The sequence below is a fragment of the Hypomesus transpacificus genome, chromosome 16 (genome assembly GCF_021917145.1).
Source record: "Hypomesus transpacificus isolate Combined female chromosome 16, fHypTra1, whole genome shotgun sequence".
Classification (NCBI taxonomy): domain Eukaryota; kingdom Metazoa; phylum Chordata; class Actinopteri; order Osmeriformes; family Osmeridae; genus Hypomesus; species Hypomesus transpacificus.
The window spans coordinates 2,917,529-2,945,384 of NC_061075.1; the positions used below are offsets into that span (position 1 = coordinate 2,917,529).

At 49.6% G+C, this 27,856-nt stretch overlaps 4 protein-coding genes across 10 annotated transcripts; 2 read left to right on the top strand and 2 right to left on the bottom strand.

Moving 5' to 3' along the window:
* Positions 1-2,124: 2,124 nt before the first annotated feature.
* On the top strand, positions 2,125-14,149 carry LOC124478697 (exocyst complex component 1-like). 7 transcript variants are annotated; one of them, XM_047037071.1, is made up of 19 exons: positions 2,125-2,316; positions 2,797-2,928; positions 3,127-3,257; positions 3,758-3,917; positions 4,780-4,967; positions 5,212-5,439; positions 5,559-5,691; positions 5,821-5,930; positions 6,973-7,122; positions 7,455-7,563; positions 8,078-8,122; positions 8,532-8,695; positions 11,051-11,164; positions 11,654-11,736; positions 12,107-12,335; positions 12,461-12,710; positions 13,051-13,250; positions 13,424-13,618; positions 13,724-14,149. In XM_047037071.1, the coding sequence occupies exons 2-19, from the start codon at positions 2,805-2,807 to the stop codon at positions 13,874-13,876; spliced, it is 2,766 nt and encodes a 921-aa protein (XP_046893027.1). In that variant the 5' UTR covers positions 2,125-2,316; positions 2,797-2,804; the 3' UTR covers positions 13,877-14,149. The 7 variants fall into 7 exon arrangements, with proteins under 7 accessions (XP_046893027.1, XP_046893033.1, XP_046893031.1 ...); XM_047037077.1 differs by having other exon boundaries at positions 12,527-12,710; XM_047037075.1 differs by having other exon boundaries at positions 11,657-11,736.
* A 371-nt stretch (positions 14,150-14,520) lies between these two features.
* On the bottom strand, positions 14,521-17,690 carry tmem44 (transmembrane protein 44). Its single transcript, XM_047037319.1, has 10 exons — positions 17,461-17,690; positions 17,237-17,357; positions 17,057-17,098; positions 16,562-16,728; positions 16,178-16,264; positions 15,904-16,095; positions 15,657-15,815; positions 15,440-15,526; positions 15,095-15,238; positions 14,521-14,811 (listed from the first exon to the last, which is right to left on the bottom strand). Exons 4-10 carry the CDS (start codon positions 16,712-16,714, stop codon positions 14,521-14,523), a joined length of 1,113 nt encoding a protein of 370 aa, XP_046893275.1. The 5' UTR covers positions 16,715-16,728; positions 17,057-17,098; positions 17,237-17,357; positions 17,461-17,690.
* Positions 17,691-17,959: 269 nt separating this feature from the next.
* On the bottom strand, positions 17,960-24,183 carry lsg1 (large 60S subunit nuclear export GTPase 1). The gene is made up of 14 exons (XM_047036875.1): positions 23,929-24,183; positions 23,643-23,769; positions 23,423-23,543; positions 23,086-23,172; positions 22,816-22,902; positions 22,564-22,624; positions 22,242-22,418; positions 21,489-21,833; positions 21,208-21,309; positions 20,632-20,775; positions 19,706-19,829; positions 19,085-19,164; positions 18,806-18,976; positions 17,960-18,515 (listed from the first exon to the last, which is right to left on the bottom strand). Exons 1-14 carry the CDS (start codon positions 24,028-24,030, stop codon positions 18,333-18,335), a joined length of 1,911 nt encoding a protein of 636 aa, XP_046892831.1. The 5' UTR covers positions 24,031-24,183; the 3' UTR covers positions 17,960-18,332.
* Positions 24,184-25,158: 975 nt separating this feature from the next.
* On the top strand, positions 25,159-27,193 carry fam43a (family with sequence similarity 43 member A). Its single transcript, XM_047037217.1, has one exon. The coding sequence runs from the start codon at positions 25,454-25,456 to the stop codon at positions 26,492-26,494; it is 1,041 nt and encodes a 346-aa protein (XP_046893173.1). The 5' UTR covers positions 25,159-25,453; the 3' UTR covers positions 26,495-27,193.
* Positions 27,194-27,856: the final 663 nt, after the last annotated feature.

A 27,856-nucleotide genomic window follows, 5' to 3' on the forward strand; every position in this document is an offset into this window, starting at 1 on the left:
CACACAGTGAAGTTGAAATGAGGCACCCAGTTAAACAACTGCTATTACCCCTCCTGGTTTTTGTGGCTCTCAGGATGTTTCCTATTAGCGGCAGGTCACAGCATTGCTCTCACGCACAACTCTGTCGTCTGGGTAACGAGCTGGCCAGCCCATCAGGGGAGTCCTGGCCACCTCCGCACTGTATGGGGGCAAAGGTCACACCAAGAGGACGCTTGAAGTGAAAATTGAGTTCAGGGAGCACAGTCCTCCGCTGCTCACTATGTATGCGATTACTCTGTACCTTTTTGGCTTCCAAACTAGAGTGCAGAGTAGAACTTAACAATGCGTGAGCACTCCTAAAGCAGCTGCTGTGTTATGACTGTGTACGAACACACAGGTGACTAGAAAAGGGAAGCCATCACATAGTTTCCCATTTCTCCCGAGATGATCTTTATCTTCACATCACAAACACACATGGTTAGAACACAGCTCCAATCAGTAAGACAGTAAAGGGCCACGCCAAATGTCAACCTGATAGCAACAGGCAAAATATTCATATTTAGAAAAGACCTTCTGATCGTTATCGCAAATAGAAAAGATGTCACGGCTTTCATCGTCACTGTGAATGTCAAGCAGATTAAGCAGACAACGTTGTTTTCCCAGGATGCTTCCGCGCTAAAAGCCTTTCAGTTTGCAAGTCACATCTGCACGTCAGCAGCTATGTGGTGAGGGAGTCCCCCCCCCCCCCTCACGCCACAAATTCACTCCCAGGAACTTCCCGCTCCCCGGGGTGTTCTGCAGTCCCCAGTGTGGAGCTCAACCTCAGTATCTCACACTTGGAAACTCACCCAAGGTTGACAGACCAGGAAGGTTTTCACACATGCCGATGCTGCATTCACCCTTTCCTACTGCATTGATTGTGATCTAAGCAGCTCGAGGTTATTGTTTTTTGTGTCAACACTTTGCCATAGCGGGCCTACGTAAGCATTGACATCTCCCCTTGACATTCTTAAATATATAAATAGTGGACAGTGAGATAAAATACCAAAACAACAGGACCAGTCGGCGAAACATGGCCGCTGTGGCACGGACGGGAACATGCGTTGATGACAGCTAATAGCTGAGGAAGTGTGTGGGCTGTGCGCATGCACATTAAAAAGGCTACATTTTCCATGAACACCAAGAGGCAAAGCACCAATTCCAGGAAAGGGTATTAGTGGGTTTGGCTTACAAACAAACTTATTGTGCCTTTGGAGAAAACACAATGTAATATTATATGCCACATTTTCAATGTCATATTGCAGGCTGTAAATAGCACCCCCTGCCGACATTGGCAGCATTGGAAATGCTGGTGTGTTCTCTGAGGACGGCTAAGGGCACAAGTGCAGAAGAATGCAGTTTTATTCCTTGTGTTTTGGGTTCTTCTGCTGAGATGCAGGTTTTCTTTACAAGGCGTTGTAGGGTGTATAACAAACTGGTGGTGAGTGACATGCTTCTGTTTAATTAAATGGACGAGAGAGATAGAGAGAGGGAGGGAGGAGGGAGGGAGGGAGGGAGGGGGGGAGGGGGGGAGAGAGAGAAGAGGAAGAGAGAGAGAGAGAGAGAGAGAGGAGGAGAGAGAGAGAGAGAGAGAGAGAGAGAGAGAGAGAGAGAGAGGAGAGGAGAGAGAGGAGAGGAGAGAGAGAGAGAGAGAGAGAGAGAGAGGAGAGAGAGAGAGAGAGAGACGAAAAAATCAGTCCGGTTGGCGAACTAATAATGCATGGTCTCCTCTCCCAGCGGTCGGCAGCACAGTACTGATGCCCCCTGCCGTCCTAGCTTGTGCCCAGCCTAAACCGAGGCAATGAGTTGTGTCATTTCCTTGCGGAGTAACTGGGCTGTGAACGTGAGAAGTGTGCCCTGTTCGTGGTTCTGGAAAGGTTGCACGACACTTTAAAGAATGCCACGGGCACTCTGTCACCATCTCAAGAGATAGAAAAACAGTGATAAACTGCAGCGACGTTATTCATGTTCCTCTATGTGGGGATGTTAATGTTACTCCTGGGACGCACGATCAGGTCAGGAAGGGAACTGAGAATGTCATCGGCTGCAGCGCAAATAAATAAATAAATTGGCGATCACATGACACCTCCGTCATATGCGGAAACAAACCATAACCTCCTGAGCGGAAACAGGAAGCTGAGGGGAAGGGCAGGGCAGAGATGAGGGACTGTTTACCAATGAAAATATATTTTATTTTCCTACTGTGAAGAAGACGTAACGTCTTTACATGGGAACAAACAGCGGATGAAAGCACAACTTCCACTCTGATTTACGTTCTCTATTCGTGAGTCATTTCATGTACGTATTGTGCATAAAACTGAGCAAGTAATATCGTTAGGTTGTAATCTAGCTCGCTAGCAGGACCATTTCGTAGGATACAATTAAAACTGGGCTACTCAGTTTGGAGGTCTGACAGTCTGAAGTGCGAAAGATGTGCTACTCTTTCAGCAAGGTATAGCACTTAGCAGTTTGATAAAATAACCATTAGACGATGTATAGCTACCCGGCTAGCTAACGAGCTTGATTACTAGTATACCGCTCCCAAACGTTACGTTATCAAGCTCATATTACTACTAGTCTGCTTAACAACAGTCTTGACCTAAGTAGCAAGGAACCAGTCAATTATAGGTAGGAACAGCTTTGGCCGTTAGTGTGTTAACGTTTTGAAAAATAAGTGTTTCCGCTGAGATTAACTGAAAGTGATAGCTACGTTTCTGGTAGAATGACACAGGTGTCGTTATGGCGGCGTTAAGTGTGTCTTGTGTTTGCATGATTCAGGAACTACAATGACAGCCATCAAGCACGCACTCCAGAGGGACATCTTCACGCCCAATGATGAGCGTCTCCTCAGCATCGTCAACGTTTGCAAGGCGGGGAAGAAGAAGAAGAACTGCTTCCTGTGTGCAACAGGTGTGACTCTGCGACCATCTAAACAGCTGAATTCCCATAAAATCCAGAGTAATGAGATAATTTGCTGGTGGAGTACACGTGTGCCATCAACTTTTACTGCTTATGGGTTTAAATAACGTGAACGGTACAGTCCCATCGGTAAAGTATATTTTTCCCCTTCAACTGTTTTAAATGATGGTATTGATTTGTGTGCGGCAGTGACGACAGAGAGGCCTGTTCAAGTGAAGGTTGTGAAGGTGAAGAAGTCAGACAAAGGAGACTTCTACAAGCGCCAGATGGCCTGGGAGCTGAGAGACCTGACTGAGGTGGACGCCAAAGATTCCAGCAAGGTCAGCTTCTAGAACCAATATAAGATGTATTGAACTTAGGGGAAAAAGGTCAACTTCCCTTCCTGTTGACCTAACCACCATGCTCGAATAGGTGCAGGCCTGGGATCAATATATGTAAGATGAGCCAGGTCTGTTGATTACACATGAGCTTTTTCATGTCAAATTGTGTGAGAAGACTCCAGCAAGGACATCTACAGGAAGTGTGAGGTTAACTACAGGAAGTCCTCTGCAGATGAATGTGCTGACCTGCTTTGAGTGGGCGTGTCGTAACAGGATGAGATGGGTGTAGCTCAGTGGTAGAGAATGGTGTACAACTGAAGAGTATTTAACTGCAAATCAAGTTGTCACCGGTTCAATTCCCCCCAAGTACTTTGGATAAAAGCATCTGCTAAATGGATACATTCCATCATCGTAAATATCTTCCCCGAACCCTCCACCCATCTCCGTTCTTCTCTCACGCCCCCTCGTCCCTACGTTCTCTCCCGCGTCTGTCGCCTCAGGAGAACCCGGAGTTCGACCTTCACTTCGAGAAGGTGTACAAGTGGGTGGCCAGCAGCACGGCCGAGAAGAACTCCTTCATATCCTGCATCTGGAAGCTGAACCAGCGCTACCTGAGGAAGAAGGTGGAGTTTGTGAACGTCAGCCCCCAGCTGCTGGAAGGTAGGCAGGGGCGCCTGGGCGCAGAGCGGGACGGTGTGTGGACCCTGCCCGTCGGAGCAGAACCCATGTCCTGTTTGCTTGTGTGTGTGTGTGTGGGCTGCTAAAGCTTCCTTTCTGACCTTTGAACTCTTAGCCGCATGGTTGTCCTTGACGAGAGGGGACTGACTTCAAACGCTATGGTTCTCTAGTGGGTCTGTACCTGGGGATGGGTGTAGCTCAGCGGTAGAGCTGACTGGAGATCAAGAGGTCGCAGGTTCAAAGCCCCACTTGTATGTCTGCTAAGTGAATACGTTATCTGTCAGTCTTAACGGTGTACCTCCCCAGGACTCGCACACAGTTGTGCATGTTGGGACCAGAGCTTAGCGTAGCATTAGCGATTATCTCTGCAGTCCCAGGCATTCATGTGAAAGCGTGCTCCCTGAAACGCCTGTATGCACGCCGACCTGTGGGGCGACTCTCTCTGCTAACCTGTCTATTCCCACCCCTCTTCTCTTTCACACTCTCTCTGGCCAGAGCTTCCTAAAGCTGAAGGTTGGTAGAAATTCCCTTGTTTCCTGTTTCCTCCTCATCCCGTTCTCTTGGCTTTCTATTTGCATCCTCCTCTTCCTCCTCCCGTTAATGAGAGACTGATGCTGCTCCTTGAGTGGTCTGTGATGTGACTGAATGTTGACAGTTTATTTATTTATTCTTTCGTTTTTAGAATTCATCATCATTTGTTTGATTGTGAAAGCGTTTTTCTGCATTTGTGAGCGCACAAGGCTCAGAATCTTGCCACCCCCCCCGCTAACCCAGACTCCATTCACTACGTCCCGCTTCCCACGTCCCCACTTCCTGCTCACCGGCGTTCCACTTCCTGGTTTAGAATCCGTCCCCAGCGGGGAGAGCCAGAGTGTTGCCGGGGGCGACGAGGATGCGCTGGATGACTACCAGGAGCTCAACGCCAGGGAGGAGCAGGACATCTCGGGCATGATGGACGTGTGTGAGTACGCCATCTCCAACGCTGAGGCCTTCGCTGAGAAGCTGTCCCGGGAGCTGCAGGTGCTGGATGGGGTGAGTGCAGCGCAGAGAGACAGGAAATGCACCAGTCCCCCACTTCCTGGTTATCAATGATGCAAACCTGTTTTTGAAAAAGAATCCCAAATATTTTTGTAACCTTTTTGAAACATTTGGAAGAAAACATTTTTCGAACCTTTTAGAAACGTTTTTCCCCCCCAAAACTGTACTTTCTGTATGCTAATATCCGTATGTCAGTTTGGATCAAATAATAAACACCCGATCTTGTCTCCTCTGCCAGGCCAACATCCAGTCCATCATGGCCTCAGAGAAGCAGGTGAACATCTTGATGCAGCTTCTGGACGAGGCGCTGTCAGAGGTGGACACCATCGAGGGCAAGCTGAGCAGCTACGAGGAGATGCTGCAGAGCGTCAAGGAGCAGATGGACCACATCTCCCAGAGCAACCTCCTCATCCAGATCAGCAATACCAACAACGGCAAGCTGCTGGACGAGATCCAGTTCCTGGTGGTGAGGAGGGAGGGGGGGGGGGGGGGGGGGGGGGGGGGGGGGGTTTACCGGGGGTCACCGGGGTTACCCAGAGGCGTTACCAGAGGAGCTGAGTGTGCTCTGTCCTGTATCCCCCCCAGAACTACATGGACCTGTCGAAGGGCCACGTGCGAGCGCTGCAGGAGGGAGACCTGTCCTCCCCCAAGGGCATCGAGGCCTGCATCAACGCCTCCGAGGCCCTGCTGCAATGCATGAATGTGGCACTCAGACCAGGTGGGGATATATGTAGGGTGTGTGTGTGTGTGTGTGTGGATGTTTTGTGAGTAGCCGTTTTTAATTGGCCCACTCTTTCACTTTGTTACTGACCCTGGCCCTCCTGCGTGTGTGTGTGTGTGTGTCCAGGCCACGAGAAGCTGATGGCAGTGAAGCAGCAGCAGCAGCTGTTCTCCGAGCTCAGAGACACCTTCGCTCGGCGCCTCACCAACCACCTCAACAACGTTTTCGTTCACCAGGTAAATCACCGTGGCGACGTGCATCTCGACCAATGACGCGTCTTTCGTTTCAGTGGCATCTCCCAGTGCCAGGTCTGTGCCCAACACACTGGGTCACTGTCGTACCATCCTCAGAAGCAGCAAGACCCTGGTCTTTGACAGCCACCTGCTCTGCTAGTATCACGCCGCTTTGCCAGGACCTCACTCTGTCCCTCTTGTCAGTTACTTCGCTGCTGTCAGTACCTCACTGCTCTGCCAGTACCTCGCTCTGTCCCTCTGTCTGTACCTCACTGCTCTGTCTCTCTCTCTGTCAGTTCAACCACTTCAGTCACTTCAAAATGACCATCCCTCAGTTCTATAGGTCTTCCTGTCTGTCTCTTCCAGTGAGTACCCCCACAGCAACCACCCTGACCCCGCCCCCCCCCCCCCCCCCCCCTTCTCTAACCTCTGACCCCTCCCCTCTACCCCAACTCACCAGTCTGACCTTTTCAAGCCATTTGTTTGGTCCTCAAGAATGCTGGCTAGAGTGTGCATGGAGTGCGTTGATCCCCACTCACGTCTTCTCACAGACTGACCCTCATGACCCCTGACCCCTCTGGCTCCATGCTGTCCTCCCCTCTGCCTGCATGTAGCCGCTGTGCCAGGCTGGGTAGCAGCAGACAAGTGGAGAGCGTGCTGATGTGATCATCTGATTTGCCGCTGTGGGAGACTTCTCTGTTTGTGACATGCAGATTTACATCTGATACTAACCTGTTCTAGTGGTGATGTTCACCACACTGCCTCTAGCTCCAGTGACCTCACCTGGTTGGCACCCCTTGCATAAGATGTCCTCACATGAATCATTGACAGTGCAGGTGTCGATGGTGTGTGTGGTGTGTGCGGATGCTGATAATGTGTGTACAGATGCTGATGTGTTGATGGTGCATGTGGTGCAGATGGGGGGGGAGGGCTGATGCTGTGATGTTGATTGTGTGTGTGTGTGTTGACGGTGTGTGTTTGTTGATACAGTGTGTGTGTGTTTCCGATGTGTGTGTGTGTGCTGATGCCGTGTGTGTGTCTCCAGGGCCACGACCAGAGCTCCAGTCTGACTCAGCACACGGCAGAGCTGCTGCTGCCCAAACACAGCCCTCTGCACAGGGAGCTGCTGCGCTACGCCAAGCTCATGGAGTGGCTGAAGACCACCCAGAGGGAGAAGTACGAGGGCCTGTCCAGGGTGAGCCGCGCCCCCTGCCCCCCCTGCCCCCACGCCCCCCTGCCCCCACGCCCCCCGGCCTCCACGCCCCCTGCCCCCCCGGCCCCCACGCCCCCCCGCCCCCTGCCCCCACGCCCCCCGGCCTCCACGCCCCCTGCCCTCACTCCCACACACGCACACTTACATCAAGACAAGTTGTACTATTTTCAACTCCTGCGCTCCACAAACCACTCCCCCTTTTCCCCGTTTTTATGTTCTTTTAAAAAGTGAAGATAGCCTCCTGCTGGCTTCTCTCCTACTGTGAGATGTAAGCTCTCTCTTTCTCTCTCTCTCTCTCTCTCCCTCCCCCCCAGACGTACGTTGACTACATGAGCAGACTCTATGAGCGAGAAATCAAAGATTTCTTTGAGATCGCCAAGATCAAGATGGCGGGAACGACCAAGGAGGGGAAAGGGAAGTTTGGTAAGAGCTCTGACGTTTCCCACAAACTGGAGGGGGAGGGTTTTTCGCTAGTAGGGTATAGTGGTTAGAGCTGTGATGTGGGTGTAGGTTCAAATCCCCCCCCCCTGTCTCCTCATTGCTATGAAAGCGTGTGCTAAACAGAAGGCAAAAAAACGAAACAATGAATGTGGGAACCATACACAGCCGGGAAAAGCAAGGAACTCGATTGTGTTTAATAACTTGGTGTCCGTGACACTGTTTCACACGTCGTGCCTGATGTTAAAGCTCCCATGCCTCTCTCTGTCTCAGTGTGACTGTCTGAACTTCTGTTCCATGGCTTCTTAATGCCTGTGTGTGTGTGTGCTCTCTGCACCACACCGTGACGCACACACTGCTGCGCAGCCCCGAGGTCAGCTCAGTCTGCCCTGCATGTCAAAGTGTGACCTCTGACCTCTTAACATGGCCTCCCGAGTCCTCATGCTGCATGTCTTTAACGTCTGTGTCTCTGCCGCCTGCCTTGCTAACCGGCTGACAGCCACGCTTCCTCGGAAAGAGAGCACTCTCAAACAGGAAACGGAAAGTAAGTATTCCGCCGGAACTCACCTGTAACCCCCTCCCCCCCCCCCCCACTTCTCTACTTCCTGTTTCTCTCTCTCTCCTTCCTACCTTTCGCTACTTCCTGCCGCGTGTTCCTTGTTACTTCCTGCTCCTCCCTCCTTTCCTACCCTCAGTTCCTACCTACTGCCATCAGTACCCCTGCTGTCCTGTCGCTGCACATCCAGGACCCCTCCCCCCCCCCCTCTCACATAGCCACCCTCCAGCCTGTCCTTAGGCAGGCTGTCCATACAGTCAGCATGACTCACCCCAGCACTAGAACACATCCACACATTGCTCACGTCACGCGTGCCTAACACGCCGGTACTTCCCCGCCCGTGTGGCGTGCGCGACGCCTCCTCCGCTAGCTGAGCGTGTGCTTCTCCTCGCCCCAGGCCTGCACGGCAGCTCGGGGAAGCTGACCGGCTCCACGTCCAGCCTGAACAAGCTGGCGGTGCAGGGCTCCAACAGCCGGCGCTCCCAGTCGTCCTCCCTGCTCGACATGGGCAACATGTCCGCCTCCGACCTGGACGTGGCCGACAGGACCAAGTTTGACAAGGTAATATTGGGAGTGTGCGTCTGTGGGATACTAATGTGTGTGTGTGTGTGTCTTACTAATATGACAGTGCCTATCTCTGTTACTAATATGACAGTGCCTATCTCTGTTACTAATATTTATGTCTGTGTGTTCCTGATAGTACAGTGTGTGTGTGTTCCTGATGGTACAGTGTGTGTGTTACTGAGGGTACAGTGTGTGTTACTGAGGGTACAGTGTGTGTGTTACTGATGGTACAGTGTGTGTTACTGAGGGTACAGTGTGTGTTACTGAGGGTACAGTGTGTGTGTGTTACTGATGGTACAGTGTGTGTGTTACTGAGGGTACAGTGTGTGTTACTGAGGGTACAGTGTGTGTGTGTTCCTGATGGTACAGTGTGTGTGTTACTGAGGGTACAGTGTGTGTTACTGAGGGTACAGTGTGTGTGTGTTACTGATGGTACAGTGTGTGTGTTACTGAGGGTACAGTGTGTGTTACTGAGGGTACAGTGTGTGTGTGTTCCTGATGGTACAGTGTGTGTGTTACTGATGGTACAGTGTGTGTTACTGAGGGTACAGTGTGTGTGTGTTACTGATGGTACAGTGTGTGTTACTGAGGGTACAGTGTGTGTTACTGAGGGTACAGTGTGTCACTGAGGGTACAGTGTGTTTGTGTTACTGATGGTACAGTGTGTGTGTTACTGAGGGTACAGTGTGTGTTACTGAGGGTACAGTGTGTGTGTGTTCCTGATGGTACAGTGTGTGTGTTACTGATGGTACAGTGTGTGTTACTGAGGGTACAGTGTGTGTGTGTTACTGATGGTACAGTGTGTGTTACTGAGGGTACAGTGTGTGTGTGTTACTGATGGTACAGTGTGTGTTACTGAGGGTACAGTGTGTGTGTTACTGATGGTACAGTGTGTGTTACTGAGGGTACAGTGTGTGTGTGTTACTGATGGTACAGTGTGTGTTACTGAGGGTACAGTGTGTGTTACTGAGGGTACAGTGTGTCACTGAGGGTACAGTGTGTGTGTGTTACTGATGGTACAGTGTGTGTTACTGAGGGTACAGTGTGTGTGTGTTACTGATGGTACAGTGTGTGTTACTGAGGGTACAGTGTGTGTTACTGAGGGTACAGTGTGTCACTGAGGGTACAGTGTGTTTGTGTTACTGATGGTACAGTGTGTGTGTTACTGAGGGTACAGTGTGTGTTACTGAGGGTACAGTGTGTGTGTGTTCCTGATGGTACAGTGTGTGTGTTACTGATGGTACAGTGTGTGTTACTGAGGGTACAGTGTGTGTGTGTTACTGATGGTACAGTGTGTGTTACTGAGGGTACAGTGTGTGTGTGTTACTGATGGTACAGTGTGTGTTACTGAGGGTACAGTGTGTGTGTTACTGATGGTACAGTGTGTGTTACTGAGGGTACAGTGTGTGTGTGTGTTACTGATGGTACAGTGTGTGTTACTGAGGGTACAGTGTGTGTTACTGAGGGTACAGTGTGTCACTGAGGGTACAGTGTGTGTGTGTTACTGATGGTACAGTGTGTGTTACTGAGGGTACAGTGTGTGTGTGTTACTGATGGTACAGTGTGTGTTACTGAGGGTACAGTGTGTGTTACTGAGGGTACAGTGTGTGTTACTGAGGGTACAGTGTGTCACTGAGGGTACAGTGTGTGTGTTCCTGATGGTACAGTGTGTGTGTGTTACTGATGGTACAGTGTGTGTGTTACTGAGGGTACAGTGTGTGTTACTGAGGGTACAGTGTGTGTTACTGAGGGTACAGTGTGTGTGTTCCTGATGGTACAGTGTGTGTGTTACTGATGGTACAGTGTGTGTTACTGAGGGTACAGTGTGTTACTGAGGGTACAGTGTGTCACTGAGGGTACAGTGTGTGTGTGTTACTGATGGTACAGTGTGTGTTACTGAGGGTACAGTGTGTGTTACTGAGGGTACAGTGTGTGTGTGTTACTGAGGGTACAGTGTGTGTTACTGAGGGTACAGTGTGTTACTGAGGGTACAGTGTGTCACTGAGGGTACAGTGTGTCACTGAGGGTACAGTGTGTGTTACTGAGGGTACAGTGTGTGTTACTGAGGGTACAGTGTGTTACTGAGGGTACAGTGTGTCACTGAGGGTACAGTGTGTGTTACTGAGGGTACAGTGTGTGTTACTGAGGGTACAGTGTGTTACTGAGGGTACAGTGTGTCACTGAGGGTACAGTGTGTTACTGAGGGTACAGTGTGTCACTGAGGGTACAGTGTGTGTTACTGAGGGTACAGTGTGTCACTGAGGGTACAGTGTGTCACTGATGGTACAGTGTGTGTTACTGAGGGTACAGTGTGTGTGTTCCTGATGGTACAGTGTGTGTGTGTGGTTCCAGATCTTTGAGCAGGTGCTCAGTGAGCTGGAGCCTCTGTGTCTGGCAGAACAAGACTTCATCAGCAAGTTCTTCAAGCTGCAGCAGAGCCCTCCACCCCTCCAGGTGGCGCCACAGGTACATAAATACCCACTCGCTCTTTTCGTTTTACGTTCGTTTTATTGTATATTTATTGTGAGCTCTGTGACAGTGCCTTCACCGAGGGTACAATAATCCCCCCCCCCCCCTCGTCTGTTGCAGACACAGTCCGTCATTAGCATTGTATCAACCCAAACTTTCCACCAGTGATATTGTTCCCTTCCTGCCTTTCCACATGCCCAATCCCAGGGTTTCCACAGGGTCTTGAGTCTAAAAAATTATGATGAAAACAGATTTTCATCCGAGGTCTTAAATTTCATGTAGGCGGGTCTAAAAAAGGTTTTTACCCTCATTCATTTCCAGAAACACTAGCTGTCTTTATGGTCTTATATTTGACTTATTGAAACCTGCAGGAATCCTGGTGATGCAACTGTAGTCTGCCTGGCGGTGAGCTGGGTATTGATATACTGTAGTTCCATGATATCAGTGTTGTGGTCCTGTGGCTGATGTGGGAGGGGCTTGTTTCAGCAGGGCGAGGGGGAGGAGCTGGATGGAGGACAGCCCTCCAGGATGGCTCCCCACGGGGAGCACAGACACTCCATGTCTTCTGAGTGAGTCTCTCTCTCTCTCTCTGTCCCTCCCTCTCTCTCTGTCCCTCCCTCCCTCTCTCTCTGTCCCTCCCTCTCTCTCTGTCCCTCCCTCTCTCTCTCTCTCTCTCAGCAGGAGACATCTTTACTCTACGCTGATGCTTCATAGTTTCAAGTTTATTTGTCATTTGTAACACGTGCAGGTACATTAGAATCCTTCGGTCCTGATCCTTTGACAATCCCCTAACCCATAATAAACAATGTAAGATTAAATAAAGATAAATACCATTTAGTACACGTCACAATATTATATATAATGAAGAATATAAAGGAAAATATACTGAATAACAACTGAGAACATCCCAACAATGTTACCCCCCCCCCTCCTCCCCAGGAAGGACTTGGTGCGCCTGATGATGAACAAGATCTTCCAGAGCATCGAGACGGAGCTCCACAGCCTCATCGCCCTGGGCGACAAGATCGACAGCTTCCACTCGCTGTACATGCTGGTGAAGATGAGTCACCACGTGTGGACGGCGGAGAACGTGGACCCGGCCTCCTACCTCAGCACCACCCTGGGCAACGTGCTGGTCACCGTCAAGAGGAACTTCGACAAATGCATCGTGAGTGGAAAGGGGGAGGGGTGGGTTCCTCGTTCATCGCACATCTTCACGCCTTCATCCTCCCTCCCTCCTTCACCTGGCTTGTTGTGCAATCCGTTCAGATCCGTCTTATGCTTGTTGTGCAGTCCGTTCAGATCCGTCTTGTTGTGCTTGTGCGGTCCGTTCAGATCCGGCTTGTTGTGCTTGTGCAGTCCGTTCAGATCCGGCAGATGGAGGAGGTGAAGATCTCCAAGAAGAGTAAGGTGGGGATCCTGCCGTTCGTCACGGGCTTCGAGGAGTTTGCCGAGCTGGCGGAGACCATCTTCCGCAGCGCCGAGCGGCGCGGCGACCTGGACAAGGCCTACGTCAAGCTGATCAGAGCTGTCTTCATGAACGGTGAGAGGGTGATTGTTTACCAAAAAAAAACAAACGTACAAATATCGCATGAAAAAGTACAATGACGATAACGGATGGCTTACAATGAGTTTGTACATTTTATTAATTTAGCAGACGCTTTGATCTAAAACGACGGTGTAAATTTACTGTAACAAATCAAAGATTAGAAGTGTGTAAATCTAGCAGTTTTTTGGGGGCGGTCAGTCAGTCAAGGAATGATCTGTATTTACCAGGCACAGTACATCTAACTACAGTGGGACAAATCTTCAACTGCAATATTACATAGCACAGTGCAAAAAGAATAGTGTACCTTGGTGATGACCTCACTGTCTTTCCCCAGTGGAGAAGGTGGCCAATGAGAGCCAGAAGACCCCACGTGACGTGGTGATGATGGAGAACTTCCACCACATCTTCTCCACGCTGTCGCGCCTGAAGATCTCCTGCCTGGAGGCCGAGAGGAAGGAGGCCAAGCACAAGTACACTGACCACCTGGGGTCCTACGTCATCAACTCCCTGGGCCAGCCGCTGGAGAAGCTCAACGTAAGAGGGAGGTTAGGGGTTGGGAGGGTGAGGACGGGGGTCAGGTTGAGGTCAAGGTGCTAGGATGGTGGGTTTGGGCCTGGAATGTGAGGTTGAAATGGTAGGGTCAGGGGTCGGGATGGTGAGGTTAGAAGGTCCGTGGCCATACTGACAGCGTTGTCCACATGGCGCAGCACTTCTTCGAGGGCGTGGAGGCGCGCGTGGCCCAGGGCGTGCGTGAGGAGGAGGTCAGCTACCAGCTGGCCTTCAACAAGCAGGAGCTGAGGAAGGTGATCAAGGAGTACCCTGGGAAGGAGGTGAAGAAGGGCCTGGACAACCTGTACAGGAAGGTGGACAAGCACCTGTGTGAGGAGGAGAGCCTGCTGCAGGTGAGAACATCCCATAATATGCCCCTGAATCAGCAACACGAGCTCAGCTCACCTGGGGGAGCGAGACCGATTTGACTCACCTGCATTCCCCGCGCTGTCCCCTAGGTGGTGTGGCACTCGATGCAGGACGAGTTCATCCGCCAGTACAAGCACTTCGAGGGTCTGATTGGCCGCTGCTACCCGGGGTCTGGCATCACCATGGACTTCACCATCAGGGACATGCTGGAGTACTTCTCCAGCATTGCCCAGTCGCATTAACCACAGAGCACGTTACTGACGTCATCACTGCTTATTGGTGCCTCGCTAAATGAAACACTACTTACCTTCTTTTACATGTCTTGACTGTAAGAGATTCACAGAATGATTCCCCCCCCGCCAAGTCCATGTTGCACACATACTAGTTTGTGTTGTAAATTGTCTAAGACCTTAAACTTAAGCAAAAACGTCCAGCAAAGTAAATTTTATAATGGAGCTTAATTGTGTGCATTATATATAGGCAGAATGTCAAATGTAAATAAACTACAAATCTCACCTTGTTTCCTGTGTACTTTGTCAGCATATAGAGCAAGTGTCTATCTGCTGTAATAGACTAAAAGTAGCTTCATAAACTTTATAAATGTGAATTGCAGCCAAGCCAACATTTGGGAGCATTAAGGGGTGAGTATCTATATGTTAACTGACATTTGTTTGTAATTTCTCACTAGTTATTGGGCAAACTAAAGGAGGACCTTAACATTCCAGTGCCATCTAGGAGAGGCAGCAAATAATGTTAGAGAACAATAGTGTGCCTTGCTGATCGCAAGCACACCAATAAGAACTAGATAGAACTGAATTGTAATTTTGTGCATTTATTACCTTTCGAACGAGTATACCAAAGTATAGACCAGATAAAGGGGAAGATATCATCCCTGGTCGACTGGTCCACCTCCGGCTACTGGGCCAGGTTCTCTGCTGCCGTCGTCATGCTGCTGGGGCAGGCAGGCGGGTGGAGGTTGGGGATGCCTGGGGCAGATGGGTGGGGGTTGGGGGGGCTGGGGCAGGTGGGTGGGGGTTAAGGGGGCCTGGGTTAAGGGGGCCTGGGGCAGGTGGGTGGGGGTCAGGGGGCCCTGGGGCCACTCCTGCAGGGGGAACTTGTCCACGTTCACCTGGGAGGGGGGTCTGCTCCATTGTGGGCTTGCTTGTTCAAAATCCCACTAGAGACAAGACAGGAGGGCTGGAGATGTAAGGCAGGACACAGTGGTGCCCCCTAGGGGTGCACCAGGGGAAACACAATGCAAAGGTACATAAATACACAATTAGTCAATTGTTTTCATTCAGCAAACGTGTTTGATTCAAGCGACGAACAGAAGAGGGGGAGGATTTGAACCTGTGACCTCTCGATCTCTGTTTAAATGCTTTAACAACTGAACGGCACCCATACCCCCACAGCGACCATGACGGTAAACTTATTGTATGAGCAGCAGAGGGGATGACTACCTGCAGGTCAGAGCTAAGGGATGAGTCTGAGGAGGAGTCCAACTCAGTGCAGGCCTCATCCACTCTCACCACCCTCTCCGTCGTCCGCAGGGGTCGGCAGTTTGGCGCCTTCTCCCTGGAGACCGTCATCTGCTTCAAACACATCTAGACACACACACAGTTTTATGTCTCATGCACCAGGATACACACACACACAGTTTTATGTCTCATGCACCAGGATACACACACACACACACACACACACACAGCTTCACACCACACACACAGATGGCTTCATAGTACTCGTACTAGGGAGGAGCTAACCCTGGCAGTTTCTGCTGAGAGGGGTTGAGTATTTCAGCTCACCTTTCTCACAGGTTGAATGTCAACATCCATATAGTGACCCATATCAACCAGAGGGTTCTTCTGTGAAGGAGCCCTGTCCAAGCCCAACTGAAGAGAAGGAAATGGAAAACAGAACAGATACATTAAGACACGAAACACTCAGCTCAAATCCTGTGTTGAAAAACAAAAACTACAGAACAGTCCTGCCCAGAACCCTGGCTGTCTCTGTTGCACTTACTCTGGAGCTGATGGAGCCAGACACACCTTGGTGCCCCCCCAGGCGATGCTGTGTTTCTGGGGAGGAGGGAGGGGACCCCCCTAGGAGATGCTCCGTGTATGGGGACAGCTTCCTACACTTCTGGCTAGGGCCTCGTCTGCACCAGTGAACAGCCAGGATCTGGGCAGTCATTCCTGCTAAGGACCAATCACAGGCAGGATGCTAAGACACATTTTTTTTCTTTTTTATGTTTGATGTTTAAGGATACGAGGACCTCCAGGGCAGCAGAGCCGAGAGCAGCCAGAAGCCAGGGCAGAGCTACCAGCACAGCCTCCAGGTGTCTGTGCCAGGGCAGGGTTGCCCTAACCCACACCAGGACAGCACTGCTGTACAGGACTCCAGCCAGGAAACACAACACCCCCGACCACACTCGCGCCCTGCAGAGCACCTCCCCTCTGTGCTAAAACACAGACGTTTTTCCTGGTGACTTGTGTGTCATTACATATTATTATTTTTACATATTATAGTGATGTGTGACTCACTGCCCTGAAAAGCACCGGAAGCTTGGAGGTCCAGGCTATGACCAGGTAGAGCAGGCCAAGCACATACCCCAGGACTGCTGTCTGATCCTGGACAGAGACACAACATTCAGCTCTCAACCTTAGTGCTCCAACAGAGGCAGGAGAAGCAGTACCTGTTTTACTGACAGTTCAGCATGCCATTTATGTTGGAGCTGGAAGAACAGTTTAAAAGCTATACACAAGTGCGAGGCAAGGTGCAAGCTATGAACGAGGCTACTAAAATCACATTTAACTTATTGGTTTTCAGAGTTTAATTTGTATTTGTTAAAGTGAGGCTTTTTACTTATTGTTTTTTTACTTATTGGTTTTCAGAGTTTAATTTGTATTTGTTAAAGTGAGACTTACTTGCACGAGATCACTCAGCAGTCGTCTCCTCATGGCGGAGTGTGTAGATGGGTTTAGGGAAAGCTGGGTGCTCAACCAGCCTCCGCATCCCAGTAACACCAGCCCGGACACGGCTTGGAGGGTTTGGTTTTGCCTCCGCCTCCTTCGCTCCATCCTCTGTCTCCTCACTGAGAAAGTTCTGCTCAGTTAATGGGTAGGCCTACGTCAACTTAGGGCAAGTACACTTTTGAAAGAGGCTGGGTAGTTCAGGTAACTGCGCATGACAACCCTAAAGTCCTGGATAATTTGTTTATAATCTTTAACTTGAAGCCAACTTCACCAGGGTATTATCTCTGTAGTCAATTTATCTCACGGACGCCTGTATCTCCGTTGCCCAGGCAAATGTGTTGCATGAGGAAAGGGACTTTGTTTTACCGTGACAGAAGCGTCCAGTGAACAAGTTAACCATGTTATTTACTAAGGTGTAGACGTGCGCGTCCTGGTCGCATCACTTACCAGCGGACGAGTTGCAACACAATGGGAGTAAGATAGCGGCAACTTTAACCGCATCCAGAAAAACCATAAAAACTCCAAGATTAACCTCGAAAAGGTAGAGATACGAGATCGGTTCAATTTCGAGTAGTTTTTAACGCTGTCTGGACTTGACATGAAACATGCAAGTGGCTTTTTCCTCACCTGTATCGCGAGCTGGTGGGAAAGAATAGCCCCGACCATGTTGCACACGTTGCCGAAGAAGCAGTATATCGAGCCACCAGCTTCGACGCCAGCATGTCTGCCGCGCACTCTTAGACAAAGTCTTGATTTGGGAAATAAAGGAAATGTGCGACAAGACCAAGCTTTCGATTACATCAAAGCGACGTCATATATTGGTAAAAGTAATATAGGAGGCTTATACTCACATGCAACAGGATGCCAGCAAGACCAAACCGCACATGCAGGCGAGGCCGATTGGAACGCAAACATTTTCATAGTTTTGAAAACAGCTGAATATTGTGTCCAGGCGCAACTGCACGTTCAAAGTACCATCTGTTTCAATCATATTTCCATTATAAACCATGTGTTTTACCATTACCAAACACGTTGCAGTCGGCTACAAGAAAAAACGTCTGGCCCCGTTGACTGGATGAGCCTCTGTAATGCAACGCGCGCTCATTAAACACGTATAGCCAGGTGTGCCCCATCTCTTACGCATCATCAGCCTAACCTGTCAATCGTCGAGGGAAAAATCTTCAAACGCCAGAAGTATGAATTATATAAACAATAACGACGAAACTGTAACCGAGACATTGTTGAATCACTCCTTATGTTCAAAGAACTTGGACATCTATAAAGCTCTTATAGGGAGCTCCGGGTTTGTGTATACCAATGGAGGTGAAAACCAAATAAAAACACATCCTCTGAAATATATGATTTATTTATGGAACTGTTGGAACTATGTTTAAGGCATTACTCATGAACCGGAATCAAAGCATTCATCATGTGCATGTACAATGTTATAGTTTCCAAAATAATATAGTAGAAACCCTAAATAATTACAATAATTCCTAATTCAGATGAGTTTAGACCACAGAGAGCATCTGCAGTGGTGGCCTGGTACAGAGGCATGTTCTGCACGGTTGGAGGAAGTTGTCCTCAAACAGCCTGCTTAGCTCCACCCATCTCCGCTAGGGAAACAGGAAGTGGCATCCTTAGACTCGGTGGATCTCTGGGAATAACACACGTTCCACTCCACCAGGTTTGGGATATTTATAAAAAGCAGGGGCGACCCTGATCAGGCGTCCAGGTGCTTGGTGAGTCGACGTACTTTCTCCTTCTTGTTCCTGTTTCCGTGCTTCTTCCAGGGCTTGCCCAGGAGGGCCGCGTCGGAGCCGGGCTTTCCCGAGCCGATGGGCCCGCTGCCGGGCTTGTAGCCCATGAAGGACTGGACCCCTTTGGTGAGCGCTCGCACGTTCTCCTGAAACAGAATCACATGCCTGGGGTCAGCGCGTCGGCCCTCGTACACCGGCACGACTCGGAGCAAGACACGGATACTTCTAGAGAGTTCCAGTACATTCAGCAGATGGGTTTCATTCAAAGCCACACAGCCGCGTATTTCTAAGTGCATATGGTCAAGGAATAGTGTGTTTAGCAGGCTCAGAGCGACAGTAACTAATGTCGTGGCCCATTCCAAGACCCTGCGCCACAGCGTTTGACCTAGACAGCTGCCTAGGACGGGCAGAAAGCGTTGGTTAAGTAAAACTGCACCTGATGGAAGAAGTTCTTGTCGACTGGGTTCTCGATCCTCCTGACGCGGTGTGTGCCGCCGTCCGTGCCGGAGACGGCCGGGTCGGCCAGGCCCGGCAGGAAGGCGCCATGCTGGTACTGGAAGTCCTCTGCTTTGATGTGCGGAGGGGGGTGGCAGTACAGCAGCTTCCCCTGTCCACGGTCACAAGACACATGCTCGTTATTGACTCCGAACAGGTTGTCGGGATTGGTAGCCAGGGCAACGGCTTGGCCGGCCGAGCTGTGCGCAGCTGTACTCACGTTGACGTAATCCTTCAGGATGTAGCGGGCGGATCTGGACTGGTCTGGCTGACCATGTGTGGTCATGAAGCCTCTCATGTCTGAAAACACAACACAGTAATGGTGTCAATGTCTAGAGGGGTGTGGGGGAGGCGTGGCTAGGTATGCAGGTGGGTGGAATTAGCGTGGACTGGGATATGGGGCAGGTGTGGTCAGATGTGGAGGAGGCGTGGTCGGATATAGAGGGAGCGTGGTCAGGTGAGTGGAGGGGCTTAGCCAGGTATGCAGGTGCGTGGAGGGGCGTGGTCAGGTGTGGAGGGGCGTGGTCACGTATCCAGGTGCGTGGAGGGGCGTGGTCAGGTATGCAGGTGCGTGGAGGAGCGTGGTCAGGTATGCAGGTGCGTGGAGGGGCGTGGTCAGGTATGCAGGTGCGTGGAGGGGCGTGGTCAGGTATGCAGGTGCGTGGAGGGGCGTGGTCAGGTATGCAGGTGCGTGGTCAGGTATGCAGGTGCGTGGTCAGGTATGCAGGTGCGTGGTCAGGTATGCAGGTGCGTGGTCAGGTATGCAGGTGCGTGGTCAGGTTTGCAGGTGCGTGGTCAGGTATGCAGGTGCGTGGTCAGGTATGCAGGTGCGTGGTCTTACATCCGTAGGCCATGAGCAGCTCCTCGAAGGTGGGCGGCCGGTCGGGGTCTTCGTCTTCTCGCGGGCGGATGATGTTGATGCCGTAGGTGCCCTCCAACACTGCCCGAGGAATAGTCTGACACACGTGGCTCTGTTAAGGACCCGACACCACAGATATATCTATGCATTACATTGATGTACAGTTAAAGCACAGCTCTATACACAATACATGCCCATAAATATACACTCAGAGGGGTAAGCATGTGTGTTTTGGTTGGGAAATCAGTAAAGGGGATAGCATGTGTGTTTTGGATGGGAAAAAGACCAAAGGGGTTAACATGTGTGTTTTTGATGGGAAATGATCAAAGGGGTTAACATGTGTGTTTTGGTTGGGAAATCACTAAAGGGGATAACGTGTGTTTTGGATGGGAAAATGACCATAGGGGTAAGCATGTGTGTTTTGGTTGGGAAATGACCAAAGGGGTTAACATGTGTGTTTTGGATGGAAAATTACCAAAGGGGTTAGCATGTGTGTTTTGGATGGGAAATGACCAAAGGGGTTAGCATGTGTGTTTTGGTTGGGAAATGACCAAGGGGTTAGCATGTGTTTTGGTTTGGAAATTACCAAGGGGTGAGCATGTGTGTTTTGGTTTGGAAATGACCAAAGGGGTTAGCATGTTTGTTTTGGATGGGAAAATGACCATAGGGGTAAGCCCTTACTCCTAGCAGAGTGAAGTCTTACAAATAAAATGATTCTGAGTAACTCTAAAATGCTATACGAAATACATGAATTCTCAACATTGCAAATGTATACGGCCACACAATTACAGAAGACATTTTTTACATTCAAAACATCGTTCATGTAAATCATTTGGGGGGGCCTAAGACTCGAGTATGAATGTGTGACAGCCTAAACATGATGAGACAGTGGAGGAGCAGAAGGATATGAGTGAAATGGCCGGCACGTGGTCTCTCATCTGGTCTATGGACAGAATCCCACAGCAGATCATCTCAGCTTTGGTGGACACGAAGGAGGGCATGACCAGTCCGGGGCAGTCACACAGACACAGGTCGGGCTCCACGTACAGCGTCTGGAAAACACACGCGCACACACACGCTTGTGACCTTCCTCCAGACGGGACTCTGGAAGTGGGCCTGGGTGAGAGGAGGCATGCTGGTACCAGGAAGTGGGCCTGGGTGAGAGGAGGCATGCTGGTACCAGGAAGTGGGCCTGGGTGAGAGGAGGCATGCTGGTACCAGGAAGTGGGCCTGGGTGAGAGGAGGCATGCTGGTACCAGGAAGTGGGCCTGGGTGAGAGGAGGCATGCTGGTACCAGGAAGTGGGCCTGGGTGAGAGGAGGCATGCTGGTACCAGGAAGTGGGCCTGGGTGAGAGGAGGCATGCTGGTACCAGGAAGTGGGCCTGGGTGAGAGGAGGCATGCTGGTACCAGGAAGTGGGCCTGGGTGAGAGGAGGCATGCTGGTACCAGGAAGTGGGCCTGGGTGAGAGGAGGCATGCTGGTACCTGGAAGTGCTTGGTGTGTCCTGGGGTGGCCGAGACGGACACCTTCTTGTTTCGGAAGATTGTGTTGATGGTGGAACTCTTGCCCACGTTTGGATAGCCCACCTGTCAAAGGACGCACGTTTCACGAAAAGAAAGAATTCTTCCAAAGGTCATTATTTGACCACAAAAACCACCACTACTCAGTACAAGTATACACACCGTGTGTGAGTGGGTGTGTCTGTGAGTGTGTGTGTGTGTCTGTGAGTGTGTGTGTGTGAGTGTGTGTGTGTGTGTGTGCTCACCAAGCCAACAGTGAGTTCTCCTTCCCTACAGGTGGGGCCAGAGTGGGCAGCTCTGAACACCGCCATAAGTTCTTCCTTCTGCAGCAGACGACTGGAGTTGTGGAAGCCGGAGGCGTGTGAAGAGTCCCCCTTTCCCCCCTCCTCCTCCTCCGAGGACGTCTCCTGCTCTTCTTCCTCCACGCGCCCTTTGAACTGCACTCTTCTCTGCCGTCCCTCCTCCATGGCGCAGTCCTCCTCTTCCTCCTCGTCTTCTTCTCTCCTGCTGATATCTTTCATGTCGGGATGATCCTCGTCTTCGCTTGTGGTCTCCTCCTCCTCCTCCTCCTCCTCCTGCTGCTCTACGCCCTGCAACCACAGAAGAAGCGGATTGTGGGAAACCAACCAATCACACGGCACCGCTGTTGTAGAAGTGGCACTAATGCTCTCTTGTTGCCAAAGGCTTAATCAACAGAGGGATTCTTTCTTAAACACAGAAAGAATCCTCTCCTCTGCATACAGGCAGGAACATAAGATAAAATGAGATAACACTTTATTGATCCTCATATGGGGAAATGTGGTTGTTTCAGCAGCAGAAAGACAGGTGAAAGATAGATGGTACTGTAAGGAATAAAGAGAAAATACAATGGACAAATAATAAACATTTATATAAACTAAATGAACACCTAAACACATAACCAACTGACGCTCTTATGAGCGACACCGATAAAACAACACGAGGAGTCCGTCCTCCCGCCCTGCAGGGGGAGCCCTCACCTTCTCCTCGGCCTCCAGCCGCTCGTTCTCCGCCAGGGCGGACCAGAAGACGGCGCGCACGCCGTCCCTCTGGAAGTGGGCCGCCCAGGCCCGCCTCTGCTCCCTGGTCAGAAGGTCGGCCTTGTTCACCAGCAGCATGTTCACCTTGTCTGGAGAAACCTCCTTCACGTAGCGCTCCTTCAGGACACACAAACAGCCGTCAGATGACGTAGCGCTACGGGAGACATCTTCACACAGCAGAGCACAGGGCGGCGGGTGCTGGGTTGGAAAAACACGTTTTCTCGGGAATGAATCAAGTACATCTAATCTGGATTACACTCACCAGGTCTGGGCACCGAAACAACAAGGGGTTTCTGGCGTCGACGATCTGGACGACCACATCGCTGAGGGACAACAGGGAGACTTCACGTTACTTTCGTTTAGAAGATGGTTTCATCCAAAGTGACATACAAATAGAGCTCATAAAAACTGCAGCAGAAAATCCAGGAGCAGAAGTGGCAAATGAATGGACAATGGCAAACCGCAGCGACTCAACACAACAGTGATCCACAGATGAACTCCGTAGTGATCGTACCTCCTCTCAATAACTCTCCACAGCTGCCTCCAGAAATCCAGGTTCCTCTCAAACGGCGTGAGAATCATCTTCTGCTCCTCTTCCAGCCTGAACAACCACGGCAACGAGACGCCAGGGAAGACAGAAACATGACGACCGTTACAGCTGTTCTATAAAAGCCTTGAGATGTGTTTCAGCCAACGAGGGAAAGCCCTGGGCTGCGTGTCGGGCCAATGAGGAAAGCCCTGAGGTGTGTTTAAGCCAATGGGGACAGAGTGGTGGGCTACGTACAGTGCCAGCTTACGCCTCCATTCCAGGAAGCTGTCTCTTTCTGCCTGCTGAAGCACCTCTGGGCTGGTGCTCTCGTCCCAGCGGGGTCTGAGCCGGGTCAAACACACAGAACATTAACACCACTGAAGTAACAGAACAGCACACTACAAACACCTGGAAATGCTGCAAGAACATCTGCGAGCTACTGATCCGCGAGTTGGATGCCCCATCACTGAGTAATAGCTATTTAGCTAGTGCTGCTTTACCCACACCCCCTGACTACCGCACCATTCTGACTGTACAACAACTAGACCCTAGGTCCTGGAGACTCATAAATAGTGACAGTTGACGGACTCACCGCCGCGGTATCCGGAGAAGCTGCCAGTTTTCCTCGTGTAGCTTCTTCAGCTGACTAGCCTCCTCAGCGGTCAGCAGGCCAGCACGCGCTTCCGCTGGCACGAACTTGATGTTGAGCTTTTCTGCGGGAACAGTGGAGTCAGTTTTCCCACTTGAACTTAGATGGGGCTAAATATGACTTACTCCAGCTACGAGATCTGCATACAAGGACTGTCATTTACCTGCAACGAACTCTGTCCCCGCAAGTTCTGCCGTGGCGAGGAAATCATCCATGGAACTCTGCTCCGTTACCGACTGCAAGTTCAGTCGACCCCAGTCGTAGCCATCGTTCAATTCACATGTGTGGAGCTGGAGGTGTCAATAAGAGACCGTCAACACCCAATACGACTACTCACCCTTCTATCAATCTTTCCTATAGGTCACACTTAACATAAACAACATAGCAGTAGTGGTGTATGACTAGCTAGCTTGTTGCTCTTAGCTGCACGAGTGTGCTGTCTTCCGTACCCACGAATCGCCCCTCTTGTTGCCTCGGCCTGCGTTTAGTCTCTCCTTAATCAGCGCGCGGCCGAGTCCCGCACCACCTCCTCCAGCTTTCTTCTTACCCATGCTGAGATTAGGTTTCCTGTTAGTGTCCCGAGATCCCTATCTATGTACGATGTTATATAAACTGTTACGGCCTCAAAATACGAACATTTCTATATGATGTTACCCATGTGGAAATTGTTGTCGTACAAACCGGAAAGGTTTCGGCTCATACCAGTTTTGCAAACTCGTCCAGTTTTTTGTAAATATAAAAAAGAAAAAAAATGATACTTGGGCTCGATAGAAAAGAACAAAAATTAATTCACAAAATATTATTAAAAGTCCTAAAAGAAAAAATGATGTAGATTTAAAGAGCAGTTTTCCAAAACCCAACATGGTACAATCCAAACATGGTCCTTCAATTATATATGTCTGGAAAGAAACTCGCTGTGGCGCACAGTTCCACAGATCCTCGTGTCCTTACCGTCTACTTCTAATATTTATCACAACATTTGAAACATTCAGTTGGATTTTTATTTATTCTTATTTCACTTCACATACATTTTTCCTCACATGCAACGTCTGTTCTAAATTCACAATTGAGCGGAATGCAAGACAATTTTTAGAACAACCCGCACACATCAATTTGATCCAAATCATTATGACTGCTATACCCTTTATCATCCAGCAGAAAGCAGCATAAACCATTTCATACATGGTAAAAGACAAAAGATTTACATTTAGTCTTTTTTTTTGCAGACGCTCTCATCCAGACCGATTTACAGTAAGCCTGTTTATTGTCCTTAATTTAGTACACTTATACATAATGCCCACAAAGAAACAATAGAATATACTTCTTGAATCGCTTATATATTCAAATTAATATACATATGTTTTAACAGAAACCTTTTACAAAATTGTTTTGTTCGTAAAGAAAACATGAAACAAATGCACTTAAGCAAATTAGATGTGCCAATAGGCTACTAGCACATGAGGGATTTCACAGTTTAGCAAAAAAAATGTTTTACTCAATCGAGATTACCCATTTAATCAGATTAACCGGATTAATCCATGTTGATTAAGTGACAACAGCAGCCATTACGAAGCATAGAAAATATATTTCTAGGTACAGGATTTCCAATACTTGGCAGCCCCCCCTCCCCCCTCCCCACCATTTGTGAATTAACCCCGTCATGTGCGTGTCCTCAAGGAAAAACAATCGTTGGTTTCGTCCGTTCCCCTTCAGAAAAACTCAAATGGTTCGTCCCAGTGTATAAACACTGTAGACAATCCTGTCCAGGACAGCCAACTTCACTCCCTTGTCTTTGGAAACATGGAACGGGAAAGCACGGGCGTGTTTACACAGGTCAGCAGCTTAGATGATGGAAACATAAAGTAGCCTATGAATAGCTCATGAATGACAGAAAGGGACATTAAAATATCATATTTAGATATATTAAAACGTTAGTTAGGTGTAGACTGTAATACTGTACTGGACACCCGTATAATGCTGCCTTGGAAGAAGAATAAGTTCGACCTGATAGAGCAAGACAAGCAGTCGAAGCAGAAGGGATATGCCGTGAGTTTAAACTACTCTGCGCTGACCTCCTTCGCTAAATCGTGTCCCGAAAGTGCTCTGAACAGGGTCGGAAGCATGTTCAAATCGAAAAGGAAAAAGGTGAAGATTACCAGCGAGGATCCCACATACACGGTCCTCTATCTGGGGAATGCCACGACCATCCAGTCGAAAGGAGACGGGTGCACGGACGTGGCCGTGAGCAAGATTTGGGGGAAAAGCGAAATGGGCAAAAATGGCACCAAAATGAAATTAACCATCAGCTCACAAGGCATTCGGATGGTGCATGTGGACGATAAAGCGAGGAGACCGGGACATTTGTATTTACTGCACCGGATTACCTATTGTGTTGCCGATCCGAGGCTTCCCAAAATTTTCGCATGGATATACAGGCACGAGATGAAGCATAAGGCGGTGATGCTGCGCTGTCACGCGGTGCTGGTGTCGAAGCCAGAGAAGGCAAAAGCCATGGCGTTGCTCTTGTATCAGACCTCGGCCACCGCTCTCGCCGAATTTAAACGACTTAAACGAAGGGACGATGCGAGGCATCAACAACAGCAGCTTATAGGGGAACAGACGATCCCGCTGGTGCCGCTTAGGAAGCTTCTGAACGGTCAGTGTTATTACAAACCGCCAGTGGAGCGGAGCCGGAGCGCGCCGAAACTAGGTTCCATCACCGAAGACTTGATCGGCGAGGAGGAAGAGGAGAAGGCGATGCACTTCGAGTGTGAGGACATTCTTGACACGGACGATGATTGCGTGGGTAGCGGTAAACAGGAGCTGTCCCAGATTATCACTGACCTGGGAGAGATGAGCATTGGAAACGATGTCCAGACCCTCAAAGCGGACTTAAGAGTGACCCGACTTCTCTCCGGAGAGAGCACGGGCAGCGAATCATCTATAGAGAGTAACCAAGAACCAATTTCTATCTCGAACGGTTTTGAGGAAGGAAAGATGCAAGAACTTGTTTAAACCGCTTGAAGTCTACATCAGTGCATTTTCTTGGAATCACAAAGTCTCAACTGTTTTTGTTCGTCTAAGAAGGCTACTGTAATTTTCCAGTAGAGTGTTTGGTAACTACTGTGCCTCTTTCACCGTCTGGAAATGGTGAACAAGACGATGACATGGACAATGTTACTAATATTATAGATTTAATGTGCACCAACACGGCATACTCACAAAAACATTTTGGGGAATGTGCATTACAAAGTGGAAAGACTGCATGCCCTTCTGTAGATGGTGATGCGCATGGGCACAGTGCTGCATCAGATCTGTTTCGTATCTATAATAGAGAATTTATTCAGTGCTTGTTAACCCCATCAGTTTCTCTCTTACATTTTGTCTCTAAACAATATTGTCCAGAAATGTAACATTCCATTTTATTATTGGTTACAGCTTTCCTTACGTGACGCCTGTCATGGCCTATTTTATTGCACTGTTGTGGAATTCAGTCGAGTATTACATAGATGTAGCATAGCCCTACTCATGTTCTTATAACATACATGTCATATCTTTGCTGTGCAAAAGAAAAAATACCCTAATGTATGGTGTACATAGTAAATGCATTACGTAATTCATATTTTTTAAAGAAGCAAATGTGGTTTGTTTGTGAACCTCACAAAATTACCAATAAAAGTGCAGAATGAACAGTCAGTATTTGAAGTTGTCCAACCACGTGAGAGGAAAGAGCTGCTTCCATAACATGCCTTGCACCCTACTGTGGCACAGGGGCTTCAATCACATAAGCAGTTACAGGGGCTAACCTGTCAGGGTTTGTAGTGGTGTAACCACATTTAGGATGGCAAATGTTTAACATCAGGGTTAACAGCACATTACTGTTATTGTGAACAGACCTTGTTATCTACCATTGCTCTTTTCTCAACACAATTGTCTGTGTCTAAATAAAGAACCACAGAAACACAGTTCCCCCCTGCAGCCATGTGCAGAGGGAGCAGGAATGCCAGGGTTGCCAGGTTGTTCCCGGACATCAAAACACCCCTCGAGACCACATGTGACATCTGGCTTGACAGACAGGCCGGCTGCCAGGGTTACAGGCTGCCAGGGTTACAGCTTTGCTATATGTGGAATGACAGTCGCAGTCGATTCGTCCCACACTTAGTCCAACCGGCATAGCAACAGGCCCACACAAACGTCCCAGAACTTGTACGATTCCCGGCTGTCATATTAATAACACATTCACACCGCCTGGGCATCGGGTCTCACATCAGCTGGTGCTGTGGCTTCTAGATCAGACGTCAGCATGAGCTGATGCGACACTCCTCTGATGTGAGTCTGACAGTACTGGATCTGTATTGAGGTGGACGGGCTGGACGG

What these genes read in the sequence shown, in the direction of transcription:
- LOC124478697 (XM_047037071.1), top strand. Translation starts at nt 2,805, where the DNA reads ATGACAGCCATCAAGCACGCACTCCAGAGGGACATCTTCACGCCCAAT. An exon ending in TCTCAAACAGGAAACGGAAA is followed by an intron (nt 8,123 to 8,531) that starts GTAAGTATTCCG and finishes TCCTCGCCCCAG; the next exon opens with GCCTGCACGGCAGCTCGGGG. An exon ending in ACAGGACCAAGTTTGACAAG is followed by an intron (nt 8,696 to 11,050) that starts GTAATATTGGGA and finishes GTGTGGTTCCAG; the next exon opens with ATCTTTGAGCAGGTGCTCAG.
- lsg1 (XM_047036875.1), bottom strand. Translation starts at nt 24,030, where the DNA reads ATGGGTAAGAAGAAAGCTGGAGGAGGTGGTGCGGGACTCGGCCGCGCG. An exon ending in GAGAACTCACTGTTGGCTTG is followed by an intron (nt 21,310 to 21,488) that starts GTGAGCACACAC and finishes GTCCTTTGACAG; the next exon opens with GTGGGCTATCCAAACGTGGG. An exon ending in GACACACCAAGCACTTCCAG is followed by an intron (nt 20,776 to 21,207) that starts GTACCAGCATGC and finishes TGTGTTTTCCAG; the next exon opens with ACGCTGTACGTGGAGCCCGA.
- fam43a (XM_047037217.1), top strand. Translation starts at nt 25,454, where the DNA reads ATGCTGCCTTGGAAGAAGAATAAGTTCGACCTGATAGAGCAAGACAAG.
- tmem44 (XM_047037319.1), bottom strand. Translation starts at nt 16,714, where the DNA reads ATGGAGCGAAGGAGGCGGAGGCAAAACCAAACCCTCCAAGCCGTGTCC. An exon ending in TTCCGGTGCTTTTCAGGGCA is followed by an intron (nt 16,096 to 16,177) that starts GTGAGTCACACA and finishes TCTGTGTTTTAG; the next exon opens with CACAGAGGGGAGGTGCTCTG. An exon ending in ACATTCAACCTGTGAGAAAG is followed by an intron (nt 15,239 to 15,439) that starts GTGAGCTGAAAT and finishes GTGTGTGTCTAG; the next exon opens with ATGTGTTTGAAGCAGATGAC.